General features: G+C 37.8%; 6 protein-coding genes across 6 annotated transcripts; 3 read left to right on the forward strand and 3 right to left on the reverse strand.

The window, feature by feature from the left end:
- Positions 1-339: 339 nt before the first annotated feature.
- On the forward strand, positions 340-3,687 carry SMC6 (DNA repair protein SMC6; the record flags this gene model as incomplete). The annotated part of the gene is made up of 1 exon (XM_018366933.1): positions 340-3,687. The coding sequence occupies one exon, from the start codon at positions 340-342 to the stop codon at positions 3,685-3,687; it is 3,348 nt and encodes a 1,115-aa protein (XP_018220772.1).
- A 213-nt stretch (positions 3,688-3,900) lies between these two features.
- Positions 3,901-7,899, reverse strand: IKI3 (Elongator subunit IKI3; the record flags this gene model as incomplete). The annotated part of the gene is made up of 1 exon (XM_018366934.1): positions 3,901-7,899. The coding sequence occupies one exon, from the start codon at positions 7,897-7,899 to the stop codon at positions 3,901-3,903; it is 3,999 nt and encodes a 1,332-aa protein (XP_018220773.1).
- Positions 7,900-8,077: 178 nt separating this feature from the next.
- Positions 8,078-8,476, reverse strand: SWC7 (Swc7p; the record flags this gene model as incomplete). Its single annotated transcript, XM_018366935.1, has 1 exon — positions 8,078-8,476. One exon carries the CDS (start codon positions 8,474-8,476, stop codon positions 8,078-8,080), a length of 399 nt encoding a protein of 132 aa, XP_018220774.1.
- A 240-nt stretch (positions 8,477-8,716) lies between these two features.
- On the forward strand, positions 8,717-11,356 carry VAC14 (Vac14p; the record flags this gene model as incomplete). Its single annotated transcript, XM_018366936.1, has 1 exon — positions 8,717-11,356. One exon carries the CDS (start codon positions 8,717-8,719, stop codon positions 11,354-11,356), a length of 2,640 nt encoding a protein of 879 aa, XP_018220775.1.
- Positions 11,357-11,468: 112 nt separating this feature from the next.
- Positions 11,469-12,779, reverse strand: REH1 (Reh1p; the record flags this gene model as incomplete). Its single annotated transcript, XM_018366937.1, has 1 exon — positions 11,469-12,779. One exon carries the CDS (start codon positions 12,777-12,779, stop codon positions 11,469-11,471), a length of 1,311 nt encoding a protein of 436 aa, XP_018220776.1.
- A 948-nt stretch (positions 12,780-13,727) lies between these two features.
- Positions 13,728-13,898, forward strand: RPS29A (40S ribosomal protein uS14; the record flags this gene model as incomplete). Its single annotated transcript, XM_018366938.1, has 1 exon — positions 13,728-13,898. One exon carries the CDS (start codon positions 13,728-13,730, stop codon positions 13,896-13,898), a length of 171 nt encoding a protein of 56 aa, XP_018220777.1.
- Positions 13,899-14,630: the final 732 nt, after the last annotated feature.

The raw sequence follows: 14,630 nt of genomic DNA on the forward strand, positions 1-14,630 counted from the left end.
AGTGCAAAAGAGGCAAGAAAACACCAAGAAAGTCCGTAAAGTTTCCTATAGCGCCCTGTTAGCAAGGCCGTATCCTCTGCCGAACCGAATAGCTACTCAGAATATATGTTCTCGTCTATTATCCTGCAATTTCTTCTTAAATCTTAGCACAAAGCTGCCAAAAACGCGTCGCGAATACTAGTTTTCACTATGTTGTTTTTTATCAACATACATCTCGATGCTTTCACAACATAGATCAAAAGACCCCAAAGCGAATAAAGGCATACTTGTTTGCGGTCGGACAAGCAGCTGCCCTGAAGTAGATATAAATAATATAGCCTTATCAGGTTGCTAGATGGTATGACTTCAACAGTGGTTGGTAATAAAAGGCCTATAGAGCAGGTTGACGATGAGTTGCTTTCATTGACTGCCCAACAGGAAAACGAACAGCAACAGCAACAGAGAAAGCGCAGACGCCACCAGTTTGCTCCTATGACTCAATTCAGCAATAATACGCTGGATGAAGAAGACAGTGGCATCAGGAGCAATTCCGAGACTACAGTGGCGGATAACGATGCCTTTTTGGAGGAATCGCCTTCTGGATATATCAAAAAAGTAATCTTAAGAAACTTTATGTGCCATGAACACTTTGAACTTGAGCTAGGTTCCCGATTAAATTTTATTGTCGGTAACAACGGTAGTGGTAAAAGTGCCATATTGACTGCTATTACTATTGGTTTGGGAGCCAAGGCAAGTGAGACCAATAGAGGCTCGTCTTTAAAGGACTTGATTCGAGAAGGCTGCTATTCTGCCAAAATTACTCTTCATCTAGACAATAGCAAGTATGGTGCCTATCAACAAGGAACTTTTGGTAATGAAATTATAGTAGAGAGAACAATCAAGAGAGATGGACCTGCCTCTTTTAGTTTGAAATCTGAAAACGGGAAGGAGATCAGCAGTAAGAAAAAAGATATTCAAACTGTAGTGGACTATTTTTCTGTTCCTGTAAGTAACCCAATGTGTTTTTTATCACAAGATGCAGCCCGGTCTTTCCTAACTGCTAGCACTTCTCAAGATAAATATAGCCATTTTATGAAAGGGACTTTACTGCAAGAAATCACTGAAAATTTGGTTTATGCCAGTGCCATTCATGATAGTGCACAGGAAAACATGGGACTGCATTTAGAAAATTTGAAGTCTTTGAAGGCCGAATATGAAGATGCTAAGAAATTGTTACGAGAGTTGAATCAGACTTCAGACTTAAGCGAGAGAAAAATGCTTTTACAAGCGAAATCATTATGGATTGATATTGCGCATAACACGGATGCCTGCAAAAACTTGGAAGATGAGATCAGTGGTATTCAGCACAAAATCGATGAAATTTCTGAGAAAATTAACAGCAGGCAAGAAAAGATTGAACGTTACACATCTGACGGTGCAACTGTTGAAGGAGAAATCGATTCCAAGGTCGTATATGTTAATGAAAAGGATAGCGATCATCAAAATGCAAGGCAGCTATTAAGGGACGTTAAGAGTAGGTTTGAAAAGGAAAAAAGTAATCAAGCTGAAGCGGAAAGTAATATTGATCAAGGTAAGAAAAAAGTCAATGCTTTAAATAAAACAATTGCTCATTTGGAAGAGGAACTGACGAAAGAAATGGGGGGTGATAAAGATCAGATGAGAAAGGAACTTGAACAATTAGAAAAAGATAATGAAAAATTGAGAGATGTTAATAATTCTCTGGTTGTTAATTTACAAGATTCACAGAACGAAGAAAAAGACATTCAGCATGAACGTGAATCAGAATTGAGAATCGCTACGCGTAGCATTCAAAACAAAAAAATAGAGTTACAGAATATTGCCAAAGGTAATGATACTTTCTTAATGAACTTCGATCGTAACATGGATATGCTTCTGAGGACCATAGAACAAAGAAAAAACGAGTTTCAAACTCCTCCAATCGGGCCATTGGGTTCCTTTGTAACTATCAAAAAAGATTTCGAGAAGTGGGCACGTTCTATCCAAAGAGCCATATCATCTTCCTTGAATTCATTTGTTGTGTCGAACGCAAAGGATAATAGGCTATTCAGGGACATTATAAGGTCATGCGGTATAAGAAGCAATATCCCTATTGTTACCTATCGTTTAAATCAATTCGATTATTCAAGAGGTAAGGCACACGGTAACTATCCAACCATAGTGGACGCGCTGGATTTTACAAARCCAGAAATTGAGTGCCTATTCGTTGATTTAAGTAAAATTGAAAAAATAGTGTTGATAGCTGATAAAAATGAAGCTAGAAATTTCTTACAGAGAACTCCGGCAAATGTTAATATGGCTTTGTCGTTGAGAGATAGACGTAGTGGTTTCCAACTTTCAGGTGGCTATAGGCTAGATACGGTTACGTATCAAGATAAAATCAGGTTAAAGGTTAATTCATCATCCGATAATGGGGCCAGCTATTTGCAGGACCTGATTGAACAAGAGACCAAAGAAATACAACATATACGAGATCGTTATGAGGAGAAATTGGGTGTTGTAAGGTTAAAAATAAATGAAATAGATGTTCGACTCAGAAACACAAAAAATGAAATGAGAAAAACTAATTCGAGAATCACGGAATTGAAAATGAATGTTGGGAAAGTAGTCGATACAGGTATACTGAATTCGAAAATCAATGAGAGGAAAAATCAAGAACAAGCCATCGCCGGTTACGAAGCTGCTAAAGAAGAACTTGGGTTGAAGATTGAACAAATTGCACAAGAAGCTCAACCCATCAAAGAGCAATACGATTCTACAAAATTAGCTCTGGTGGAAGCGCAGGATGAATTACAGCAACTAAAGGAAGACATCAACAGTCGTCAATCCAAGATACAAAAATTCAAAGATGATATTGTTTATTACCAAGATAAAAAGAAATCTTATCAGGAAAATATAAAAAAAATTGAAGCCAATGTAGCGGTATTAAATGAAGGTATACAAAAACAGATTGAAAATGCTTGTGGATTTTGTTCAAAGGAGCAACTGGAAGGTGTCGACTTACCGGATACTCAAGATGAAATCAAACGTGAACTGGAAAAAGTCTCGAGGATGATCCAAAAGGCTGAGAAAAGCTTAGGGTTGTCACAGGAAGAGGTTATTGAGCTATTTGAGAAATGTAGAAATAAATACAAAGAAGGTCAAAAGAAATACGTGGAGATAGACGAGGCACTAAACAGGTTGCATAATTCCCTAAAAGCTCGTGACCAGAACTACAAAAATGCAGAAAAGGGAACATGCTTTGACGCAGACATGGATTTCCGTGCATCCTTGAAAGTTCGAAAATTCTCTGGGAACCTTTCTTTCATCAAAGATACCAAGAGCTTAGAGATATATATCTTAACCACTAACGATGAAAAAGCAAGGAATGTAGACACTTTATCTGGTGGTGAAAAGTCCTTTTCCCAAATGGCATTGTTATTGGCTACATGGAAACCTATGCGTTCTAGGATTATTGCATTGGACGAGTTCGACGTTTTCATGGATCAAGTGAATAGAAAGATTGGTACCACTCTAATAGTCAAAAAGCTAAAAGATATTGCAAGAACTCAAACTATTATCATTACTCCTCAAGACATCGGGAAAATTGCTGATATCGACAGTTCCGGTGTTAGTATACACAAAATGAGAGATCCTGAACGACAAAATAACTCCAACTTTTATAATTAATATTTCGTTTACTTATAATGATTTTTAATAAATATAGAACGTAGAATTGATTGTTACTGCAATAGTTTTAAAATCACATTTTATGTTTAATCGTGAAACTCTTACTTTTAATAGAAATTTACACCAAAAAGGAATTCATTTCTACGAATATTTTCCTTTATATTTATGAATAATTATGACACTAATTTAAAAATATTGAATAAATAAGGATACTTAAAAATCAACGATGTGACTCTTGGGGAAATCTTGGATCTCTGGAACCGGAATTTCTGGGATGTAGTAAACTTCCCCGTTTTCATTAACTCTCTCTCTGTCTTTTTCGCTAATAGAATAAATCTCCTTAACGTTAGCCTTCAATAAATCGAGTACTTCAACAAAATTCTTTTGAATTTGGTGAGCCTGCTCTCTCATATTTCTTCTGCAAAGACCCTCAACAACTCTCACAGCATCAGACTTTGTTTGGGTTAATCTCTCAATTAACCTTGCAACAGATTGAACCAAATACTCCTCTTCATATATGGTCCCCTTTTTACCACGAGCACGCTTACGCTCTTCCCTACGTTTATTTTTAGCTGTACGTCTAGAGGCACCTGTCTTTGCAGTTCCCCCCGTTTTACCTGTATATCTTGTGAAAAATGATTCTTGCGTCGATGTCTCAGAAGGTGCGATAGAAACATCATCAGCTTGCTCAGTTTCCTGACCATAAAAGGCATATGGATTTTCCTCTTTTTTAGCTCGTAACTCTCTTAATCTTCTCAATTGTGAATTTACTTGGCCCTTACAATCCGCAAGCAATTCTGCAATTATACCGAAACCTTCACCCAAACCAGGGTCGACAACTTCTTCCAACAATTCCTCTTTCTTTCCTTTGATTGCCACTAGGCATGCAGTATCGTACCTGTAAGCCTTACAATATAGAGTAACAGCTTCTTTAACGTTGTTCAAATATTCTAGTTGAATATCAGCAGCATCTATGTACCTATGTTCAAATGTTAAGGAAGTAATCAAATCTTCAGCGACTGTTTCAACTTCTTCTGGAAATTTCTGAACAGCAATGGTAATAGCCTCACGCCATCTTTTACCTGATTCATACGCTCCCATTGCCTCTTTGAATTTTCCAAGCATTTCGTATGCTATGGCAGCATCCGTATACGATTGAATCGATGAAAGGTACTTCGCGTAAATGTTATAAATGACATTTTGCTTCTTCGAATCATAACGGTACAGTGCTAGAGCATGTCTATACAATTCATGAGCCTCAACGTAATGTATTACTTCTTCTGAAACATCTTTTTCCTTTTCAATTTCGGAAAGATGCTCTAAAGCCTTTTCGTAATTACCTAAATAGTCATCAATCATGACCTTACGGCGCAAAGGTTCGTTGTCTTGCAATTCTTGTAAAAATGGCAAATATTCACGAGGATCCATTTGTGATTTTTGGGCAACTAATAATGCTAAATTGACATCATACAGAGATAGAGTGACCTTGTAGACCACATTAACATCTTGCAAGAAACATAAATAAGTAACGCAAAAGTCTTTCTCTTCTGGGTCTTCTAGTTCACTGATTAGTTTCAATGCATCTGATAGATTTTGAGGATTTTGGGACGCATATGCAGTGATAATTGTTTGCAGATATTTCTTCTTGTATTCGACATTATTTAATAAAACGTTCAACACGGCATCACATATTTTGTTGACTTTAGAAGTTTTAGGATCAAACATTTTCTTTTTCATGTACATTTGCATTTCTGTAAGTGGTGCTGGTTCAATTCCAAATGAATTTGAGATACCTGAATAAAGAGTCTCTCTATACTTCGTTTTTGTAACGTCATCCTCTGACAAACAGGAAATAAATAAATTGAGATAATCGACTCTTTCAATCTGGTTAATAAATAGTTCCAAGTTTTCGATAAACAACTCGGGGGCATAGTCGTACAAGATATCAAGGTTAATTCTATGTGTACGACAAATAACAAACGCTTCTTTGTAACGTTTTGCCACGATATCTTTTCTAACTTCAGCTAGAACCATAATTCTTGGGTAGATAGTTTCTAAATTACCACGTGTAGCTTGCAGTACAACAGAAGCTTTGGATGGGATGACAGATACTAAAACAGAACCTCTTTCTATGGCACGCACTCTTTCATCTTCGACACCTTCTTCCACTAAAGGCAAAGGTTTGAAGTCGGTAGAATTCAAATGCACGAATTGTAAATTATGCTGTGCTGTGGTAAATAGCAAGAAGGAGTCAGTGATTTCCAAAGAAGTAACTGCAGAAGCCAAGAGAACTTGGTTTGCAAATAACTTACCATTATTTGTGACACCGAATGCAACCAATTCCGAACTTTCAGTAGACCAGTTGGTATCATCTTCTGATAACATATTATGAACTCTCTTCACTCTGAAGTCACGCACTAGCTGGGGGAATTTAGTAATTTCCATTAATTGACCTTCCGCATCCACTTGACAAACCGTACCCTCACGAGTTTCATATACCAGATGGTTGTAATCGAAATCACTCCTCAACAAAACAATCTTATCATAAACCTCCACAATAGTTATAAGTGTTGGTTGAGTAATATCTTGAATATCCAAAAGTGCTATTCTAGAAAGGTTATCTGTGTCAAGCAGAACACCAACAACTGAATCGTTTATAAAGGCTACTTGTCTCAAAGAGTCAAGTTCACTTGTAAACTCAGATTTAAAGAATTCGCAAACTACCTTGGGATGCTTGCCCTTTTTCATTTCTTCAATACTAGGTATGGATGCAAATACCAAAGCATCCCTGTTGATAGCTGCATATATTTCATTTGACAAACTACATGCAACGTCCAAAACATTACCGGAAGTTTCAAAATCACGGTAATACATTGGAGGAGGGGCACTAGCAAGGGCTAAAGGAGTGATGTTCACGGTTGTTCCATCGATAACAAGAGATGTACCGTTATCGAATGGTTCTAATGTTGGGCCTTGCGCCATCTTGTAGGCAAAATCAACAATGTTAACAAATCCATCATCAGAAAACATTAAAGTGAAATCCTTTTCTGGATGCCATTTAACGTAAGAAATGTTACTGGCATACAGTTCTTGTTTTAGATACCAATGGTAATTCTTAGATGTCCATAATTGAATCCGATCTACTAAAACAATGGCTAATGCCTCTGAGTTACTATTCCAACATACGCTCTTTATCTTCTCGTCTAATGGCAATCTTGTATCAAATTCGCCATGTCTCAAACCGTTCCTTTCAAAGAAGATTAAATCTACTGAATCCTCATCACCAAGATCGGTCTTCCTCTGGATGGACGCGATTAAAGAACCTTGAGGTTTCCAACTTAAATGATGCTCCATTCCTGTGACTGGTTCAGAAGCACTATCCAATTGGCCTTCACGAGTGAATACTCTAAAAGCTCTTCTGTTTACCACTTTTGTTTCGTCATCCTCGTCAGGCACTTCTTCGATAGAAGATACAGCAAAGTAATCACAATCACCTCTCCAAGAGATGGTGGTTTCATGGGTGTCCAAAGACGTCACATTACCAGAATCTACCATATAGGGCATGGTGGGATCCCTGAGTTGATTACCGACCAAGCCGGATGCTTTTAAACTAGCTAACGCTTCTCTTTCCATGGCCCGCGCACCTTTTCCTCTAAATTGAGTTTCCTTCTTACCCCAGCCAACAGTGACATGCTTTGATATCTTAAGATCATCCACTTCCAAATGGTACTCAGATATAGGTTCGTAGGATTTACTTAGCACAACCACATTACGATCTTTGGTAACCATAGCCAGCGTTTCTTCATCATAGGACCACTGTGCAGCCGCTATCCCATTATCTATGGTACCCACAATTTCAATCAAAGTCTGGGTGGGGTTTAAACTGACAGGATCATAAGTGGCAGTGACAATATCACCCTGTTCGAAGACAAACACTAGCTGGTTCATATCAGCAAAATGGATGAAAGAAAGTAATTTGTCGTCAAAGGTCTGAATGTTGAATGAAGCCAAGATGTTCCTGGATCCATCCTTCATGAACTGTTGCACTTCAATAGCACCAATATCAGTGGAACCAAGTACACAGGTAATACTATCGGATAACGTGTCAAACACAGAGTCCAATAAAGCTAAAGGTAAATCATCTTCATCATCTTCCGCAGTAGAGGCCACTGGTCTGAACTTACCCTTATTTAGGGTAATAAGATTACGCATTGTGATCCGACAATATGTATTTACTACTGAAACTCTTATTCAATCAAGTCTTCCTATGTGCGAAGTAATAATGTCCAGTATAATACTCTTTTATCAATTTCTCGTAAGGAAGGCATCGCATTTACTATTATTGAAAAAAAAAAAATCATCTAAAAATTTGATCATCGCGTTATACGTACTAGGTCATGTGCTCCAGCTTATTGAGCAACTGCTCTTTTAGTTGAGGCAGTTCTCTTCCCTGTAGTTCATCAATCCTTTGCGCATAGTAGTGGTTGGCTAGCGAGACCACAGTTATTGGCTCGTCTGTATCTGATGGTTGGGCTGTTTCCTGGATTCCGTTTGCGAAGATATCCGTTACCATTGTCTTGAGACCTCTTAGGGATATGTCGCGGTAGTACTGGGGGCCGTACAATTGGACCAGCTTGTGTGTCTTGAATTCTGTAAGGATTTCATTGTCGATGATAGGCTCCTTTAACAACTCTTCCAAGTTGAGTGACTTATCCCGATGACTGAGCGCTTGCTGGCGCTGTAAAATGATTTGCAGTAGCAATAGTACGATGTTTAAAGGACAATCCATGATACGAATTACGATCCTGCCGGTGGTTATTATAGCTATATAATACTCATTCGTGTCGTAATAAAAGTAAAGACCGAACTGTGATTTGATGCAGTGTTACGTCCCCTTTGTTTGTCTTGAATCGCGTTTCCCGTCATATTCGAAAAAGAACAAAACACGAGAGAGTTAATTGATAAACAGAGGGAGACGGTTGAAGGTGCACACAGACTGCTATACTCTGGCGGTGACAATAGGTGAAGCATGGATAAGTCGATTGCCAAAGGTCTGAGCGACAAACTATATGAAAAACGGAAGGCTGCTGCCTTGGAGTTAGAAAAGTTGGTTAAACAATGTGTCTTGGAGGGTGATTATGATCGCATTGACAAGATAATAGACGAATTGTGCAGGGACTACGCATATGCATTGCATCAGCCCATGGCCAGGAATGCAGGATTAATGGGGTTGGCCGCGACCGCAATTGCTCTGGGAATAAACGATGTTGGCCGCTACTTACGAAACATCCTTCCTCCAGTGCTAGCGTGTTTTGGTGATCAGAATGATCAAGTAAGGTTCTATGCATGCGAGAGTTTATATAACATTGCGAAGATTGCCAAGGGTGAAATTTTGGTTTACTTCAATGAAATCTTCGATGTGCTTTGTAAAATCAGTGCTGATACAGAGAACTCAGTCCGAGGGGCAGCTGAATTACTAGATCGTTTGATCAAAGACATTGTTGCAGAAAGAGCGTCTAATTATATAAGCATTGTGAATAATGGTTCTCATGGTTTACTTCCAGCCATAAAAACGGACCCGATTAGTGGTGACGTTTACCAAGAGGAATATGAACAAGACAATCAACTGGCGTTTTCCCTACCGAAGTTCATTCCTTTGCTGACTGAGAGAATCTATGCAATCAATCCTGATACCCGTGTGTTCTTGGTTGACTGGTTGAAAGTCTTACTCAATACACCTGGATTAGAGCTCATATCGTATTTGCCATCCTTTCTTGGGGGGTTGTTCACTTTCCTAGGTGACTCTCACAAAGATGTAAGAACAGTTACTCATACTCTTATGGACTCACTATTACATGAAGTCGATCGTATCTCAAAATTGCAGACTGAAATAAAAATTAATAGACTGGAGAGGCTGAAGATACTTGAAGATAAATACAATAACAATTCCACTCCAACTAAAAAAGCCGATGGCGCACTCATTGCTGAAAAGAAGAAAACATTGATGACTGCATTGGGCGGGCTATCTAAGCCGGTAAGTATCGAAACTGATGGAAGCGTATCAAGCACAAATGAATCAAATGATGAAAGGCACCAAAATAACCAGGAACAGTTATTGGATAGCGAGGCATCTAGCCAAGAACCACTTCGTGATGGCGAAGAATACATACCTGGCCAAGACATCAATCTAAATTTTCCAGAAGTCATTACAGTTTTGGTGAACAACCTAGCGTCTTCAGAGGCAGAGATTCAATTGATCGCATTGCACTGGATACAAGTCATTTTATCTATTTCACCGGACGTCTTTATTCCATTTCTCTCCAAAATACTTTCTGTTCTGTTAAAACTATTGAGCGACTCAGATCCACACATTACTGAAATTGCTCAACTTGTCAACAATCAATTACTGTCACTATGCAGCTCATATGCAAGCAAAGAAACGGATGGCAAAATCGCTTATGGTCCCATTGTTAATAGTCTGACACTGCAGTTTTTTGACAGTAGGATTGACGCCAAGATTGCCTGTTTGGATTGGCTTATCTTGATTTACCACAAGGCTCCAAACCAAATTTTGAAACATAATGATAGCATGTTCTTAACTTTATTGAAGTCCTTATCCAATAGGGACACGGTTTTGATTGAGAAAGCTTTAAGCCTTTTGCAGAGCTTATGTTCGGACTCGAATGATAATTATTTGCGCCAGTTTCTCCAGGATTTATTAACCCTATTCAAGAGAGATACCAAATTGGTGAAAACTAGGGCAAACTATATCATGAGACAAATATCTTCGCGCCTATCACCAGAACGTGTTTATAAAGTAATGTCTATTATATTGGATAATTATAGTGACATTACATTTGTGAAAATGATGATTCAGATTTTAAGTACGAACCTAATAACATCGCCCGAAATGTCCTCATTGAGGAATAAACTCAGGACTTGCGAGGATGGCATGTTTTTCAACAGCTTATTCAAATCTTGGTGTCCTAACCCTGTGTCAGTGATATCGCTGTGCTTTGTTGCGGAAAACTATGAGCTAGCTTACTCGGTAATACAAACATATGCGAATTATGAATTAAAATTGAATGATTTGGTGCAATTAGATATCTTGATACAGTTGTTCGAATCACCAGTTTTCACAAGAATGAGATTGCAACTTTTAGAGCAACAAAAGTATCCATATTTGCATAAATGCCTTTTCGGTATACTAATGATCATACCGCAATCGAAGGCATTTGAAACATTGAATAGGAGACTGAATAGCCTAAACATATGGACATCTCAATCATATGTGATGAACAGTTACGCAAAACAAAGAGATAACACTAACTTCTGCGATTCTAATTCAGATATCTCACAAAGGTCCGTAAGCCAAAGTAAACTACACTTCCAAGAACTAATAGATCATTTCAAAGCCACTTCTGATGAAGAAGAGTACCCTTCTGATATGATAAAACTCGACCATGGGGCTAATAACAAATCACTTCTACTTGGAAATTTCATTGACGGTATCGATGAAGATAAACAAGAAATAGTCTCTCCAATGTCCCCTATGAATGAGGCAATTAACGAAGAAATGGAATCTCCCAATGATAGTAGTTCGGTAATATTAAAGGATTCTAATAGTCTACCATTTAATTCAAACATGTCTGATAAATCAAAAAAATAAGTTGCTTTTGTGTGATTAAAAGTACCATGCTTAAAGTCGAAATGATACATTACATAAATAGGCATATAAATAAGTACTTGAACATATATTCGATTGAGGCACATAAGTGGATTTATTGCAACAGTTCGTCCCTGTAGTGTGTTTGGAAGTTGACCCTTTTGATATCACGGCGGATCTGCGTATTTATGGCAGTTTTCTCCAATTGTTGCATTTTCTTCATGCCCTTCTTGTATTGCTTTTCAGTGACACCACTAATCATCCTCCTGTCGGCGGCGGTAACAGTTCTTCTGCTCTCATCGGGATTTGATTGGGAGGGTAAATTTTGTCTGTAGTATCTCTGTCCTGCACGGTGACCTAGTCTTGCGCCCGTTGGTAAAGTAAGTTCCAAACCTGATTCGTCAATGGAAACAGTAGTATAATTTGCATTAATATCGTTATCGCTCAGAATCAACGTAGTATCCACTTCGGCATCTTCCTCATAGTCCTTTGCCTCATGATCCGTAGAAGGCTCTGGTATGCCTGCTGTACCGCACTGAGTCTCCTCATCGATAGAACGATCATCATACGTGAAATCGTAAAATGGGGCGAACAATTGACGCTCCTCCTTTGTTTCGTACGGTAGCCTACAATGGCGCTTAGAACTCATGTGCGCTCTTATACTTTCTAAACCAGAGCCGTGAAAGTTACAACATAAACAGTTATGTTCTATAACAATCATTTTTATTAAGAATTCTAATAAACCATTTAAATCAATCAAATAGGATCTTTCAGGTATGAAAAGACCGTGTTCGTTAAACATGTGTTTAACATTCCTTTCAACTTCTTTGCTATTTTTCCCGCAATATATACATTCGGTGATAGATATCTTTTCAGCTTCTTTGTTATCTATGGGTCTGTCGGCGGTGTCTAAATCCTCATCACTAGTAGCATCATAATTAGAGTCGCTTGTGAAACCATATTCAGAAACAGTATCTTCACCGTAATCTGTGTTTGTATTTTCAGTTCTTACGGTCAGGTTAGACAACTGCGAAGATATTGATCCAGAAGGAGAAACGGACCTAGCTTTTTTCTCTTTAGCAACGTCATCCTTGTCATTTTTCTTCAGCAAGTTTGCACCAACATTCCTTCCTCTTTTCGACTTGATTGGCTTTTTCTGTTTCGCAGATAATGCACTATGTTGGCTACTTTGATTAACGATAGGTTTCAAAACGGGAAAGCCGAACTCATCGACTTGGTTTTCAGCTTGTTCCTTTTCAGAAATTTGCAATTTTTCAGCAAACTGTTCCGCGCCAATAGGTTGAAGGTTGGCAATTCTTCTCTTCAAATTGTATCTGTGCCATTCAGTCTTCATGTGATACCTCTGCAAATCACTGGTTTTGAACTGGATAACACAACAATTACATGTAAAAATAGCGGAGCTCATCTTTCTAAAATACGATAAAAGGATGTCTTGGGGTTTTGAAAGCACCTGAGAATATTATAACTGTTGCTTTTCTTTTGAATATCAGAACATCTAAACTATTTATTCTCTTTCCTCAGTGGCAATTTTATAAAACCTTTAATGAAAAAGACAACGACTGAATAACATCTGTACATCTTTCACACCCACACATCATGATCATGATTTAATACTAAAGAATAGAATTTGTGCTTTTCTCCCGGGCGCCTTTCTAAAAAGTTTCACGCAAATGCGAAGTAGCGGATCTTTGCTAGAGCATTGTATGAGGATGTAGTACCTGGTAGGCCACCCTATGGGATACCACGCAACAGCTATGGAAATGGTGAATAACGCATTATACATTTAATTAACGGTGATTTAGTGCGCACATTTGGATTTTTCTTAATTTTAAGAATAAGCTGTAATACCACGAACAAAAGTGTAAATTAGGGTATGTACAAAGCACTATATGGAGAAGAGAATTGCGAGGTACTAGAGCACCAACAGTAATGATTAAGAGCTAAAACGACCGAAACTAGCAGAAACAATGAAAACATAAGCAATTTAGAGTTATTCAATCATAAAATGGGAAGTGATAAGGGAAACCACTTAATCTTGACCTATAAATCCCATCATTAAAACAAGAGACAAGAGAAGAGCGAGCCCGGCGATTTGATACATATTTTGCTATAATAAGAAGCAACCGAAAACATTTCATCAGGACAGAATCAATACAAAATGGGTACGAAAGCATAATTAGTGCAGAGTATTGCCCAAAAAAAGGTCAGAATTGCTACTTTTCCGCAAGATCAACATATTTTCCCCGCATAAAGGACTTATAGACAGCAAGAATCTCACACAATTTCTTCCAGTTAACAACTCAGTCAAGACCCAATAATACTAACAAACACATTTTCATAATTACAGTTAAAAATGGCTCACGAAAACGTCTGGTTCTCTCACCCAAGAAGATACGGTAAAGGCTCCCGTCAATGTCGTGTCTGTTCTTCCCACATTGGTTTAATCAGAAAGTACGACTTGAACATCTGTCGTCAATGCTTCAGAGAAAGAGCTAACGACATTGGTTTCAACAAATACAGATAAGCGACCATAAATAAACTCCAATGAATATATAAGTACTACATATATATATTTCTTAATCGCTTTTGTACTTCTGTGTTACTTTCAGAGCTGCGGAATTTGTTCAAACCCAAGTGTTACTAAGATGTTCAGTTGAATCACCTATACATCGAAGTTCGCGGTCCACGTTTGTTATTCCTAAATTGGTTTATGGACTATTTTCATACCCTAAGTTTCTTACTTTTAAAATGCCATTACCCGAAGGGGAGAATTTACATCCATCAAAAATTTTATAAGTGTATAAAAAGGGAAGAATATTAAACATAACTAAGAGCTTCTAATTTATCTACCGTTTTTCTTTGATATTATTTTTTAAGAAGGGTGAATCAAAAAATTTATTTTTTACACGGAAACAATGCCACAGTTGACTGAACCTGTCTTCCAACAGAAGTTAATTGCCAGTGTTTCAAACAAGATTTGAAATACGAGTTTCCAAGAACAATTTTTTAATAATGGACAGGATAGGAAGTCCGATTTCTGTGTAGTCTCAAGCGAGGCGATAGAATTGGGATGTCGAAGAAAGTCTACATTACTCTTATACTACATAATCGTTTCTCTTGTCGTTACTGTTATAATCAAGAAAGTTATAAAGATTGAATCTGACTTCTCTGGTGGGTTTTATATTTTTGAGTCGGACAATGGTCCCTTATATTTAAAACATGGTGAGGAGGAATCTTTTGAAACTAAAAGTGATGA

The sequence above is a fragment of the Saccharomyces eubayanus genome, chromosome XII, assembly GCF_001298625.1.
Source record: "Saccharomyces eubayanus strain FM1318 chromosome XII, whole genome shotgun sequence".
Taxonomy (NCBI): Eukaryota; Fungi; Ascomycota; class Saccharomycetes; order Saccharomycetales; family Saccharomycetaceae; genus Saccharomyces; species Saccharomyces eubayanus.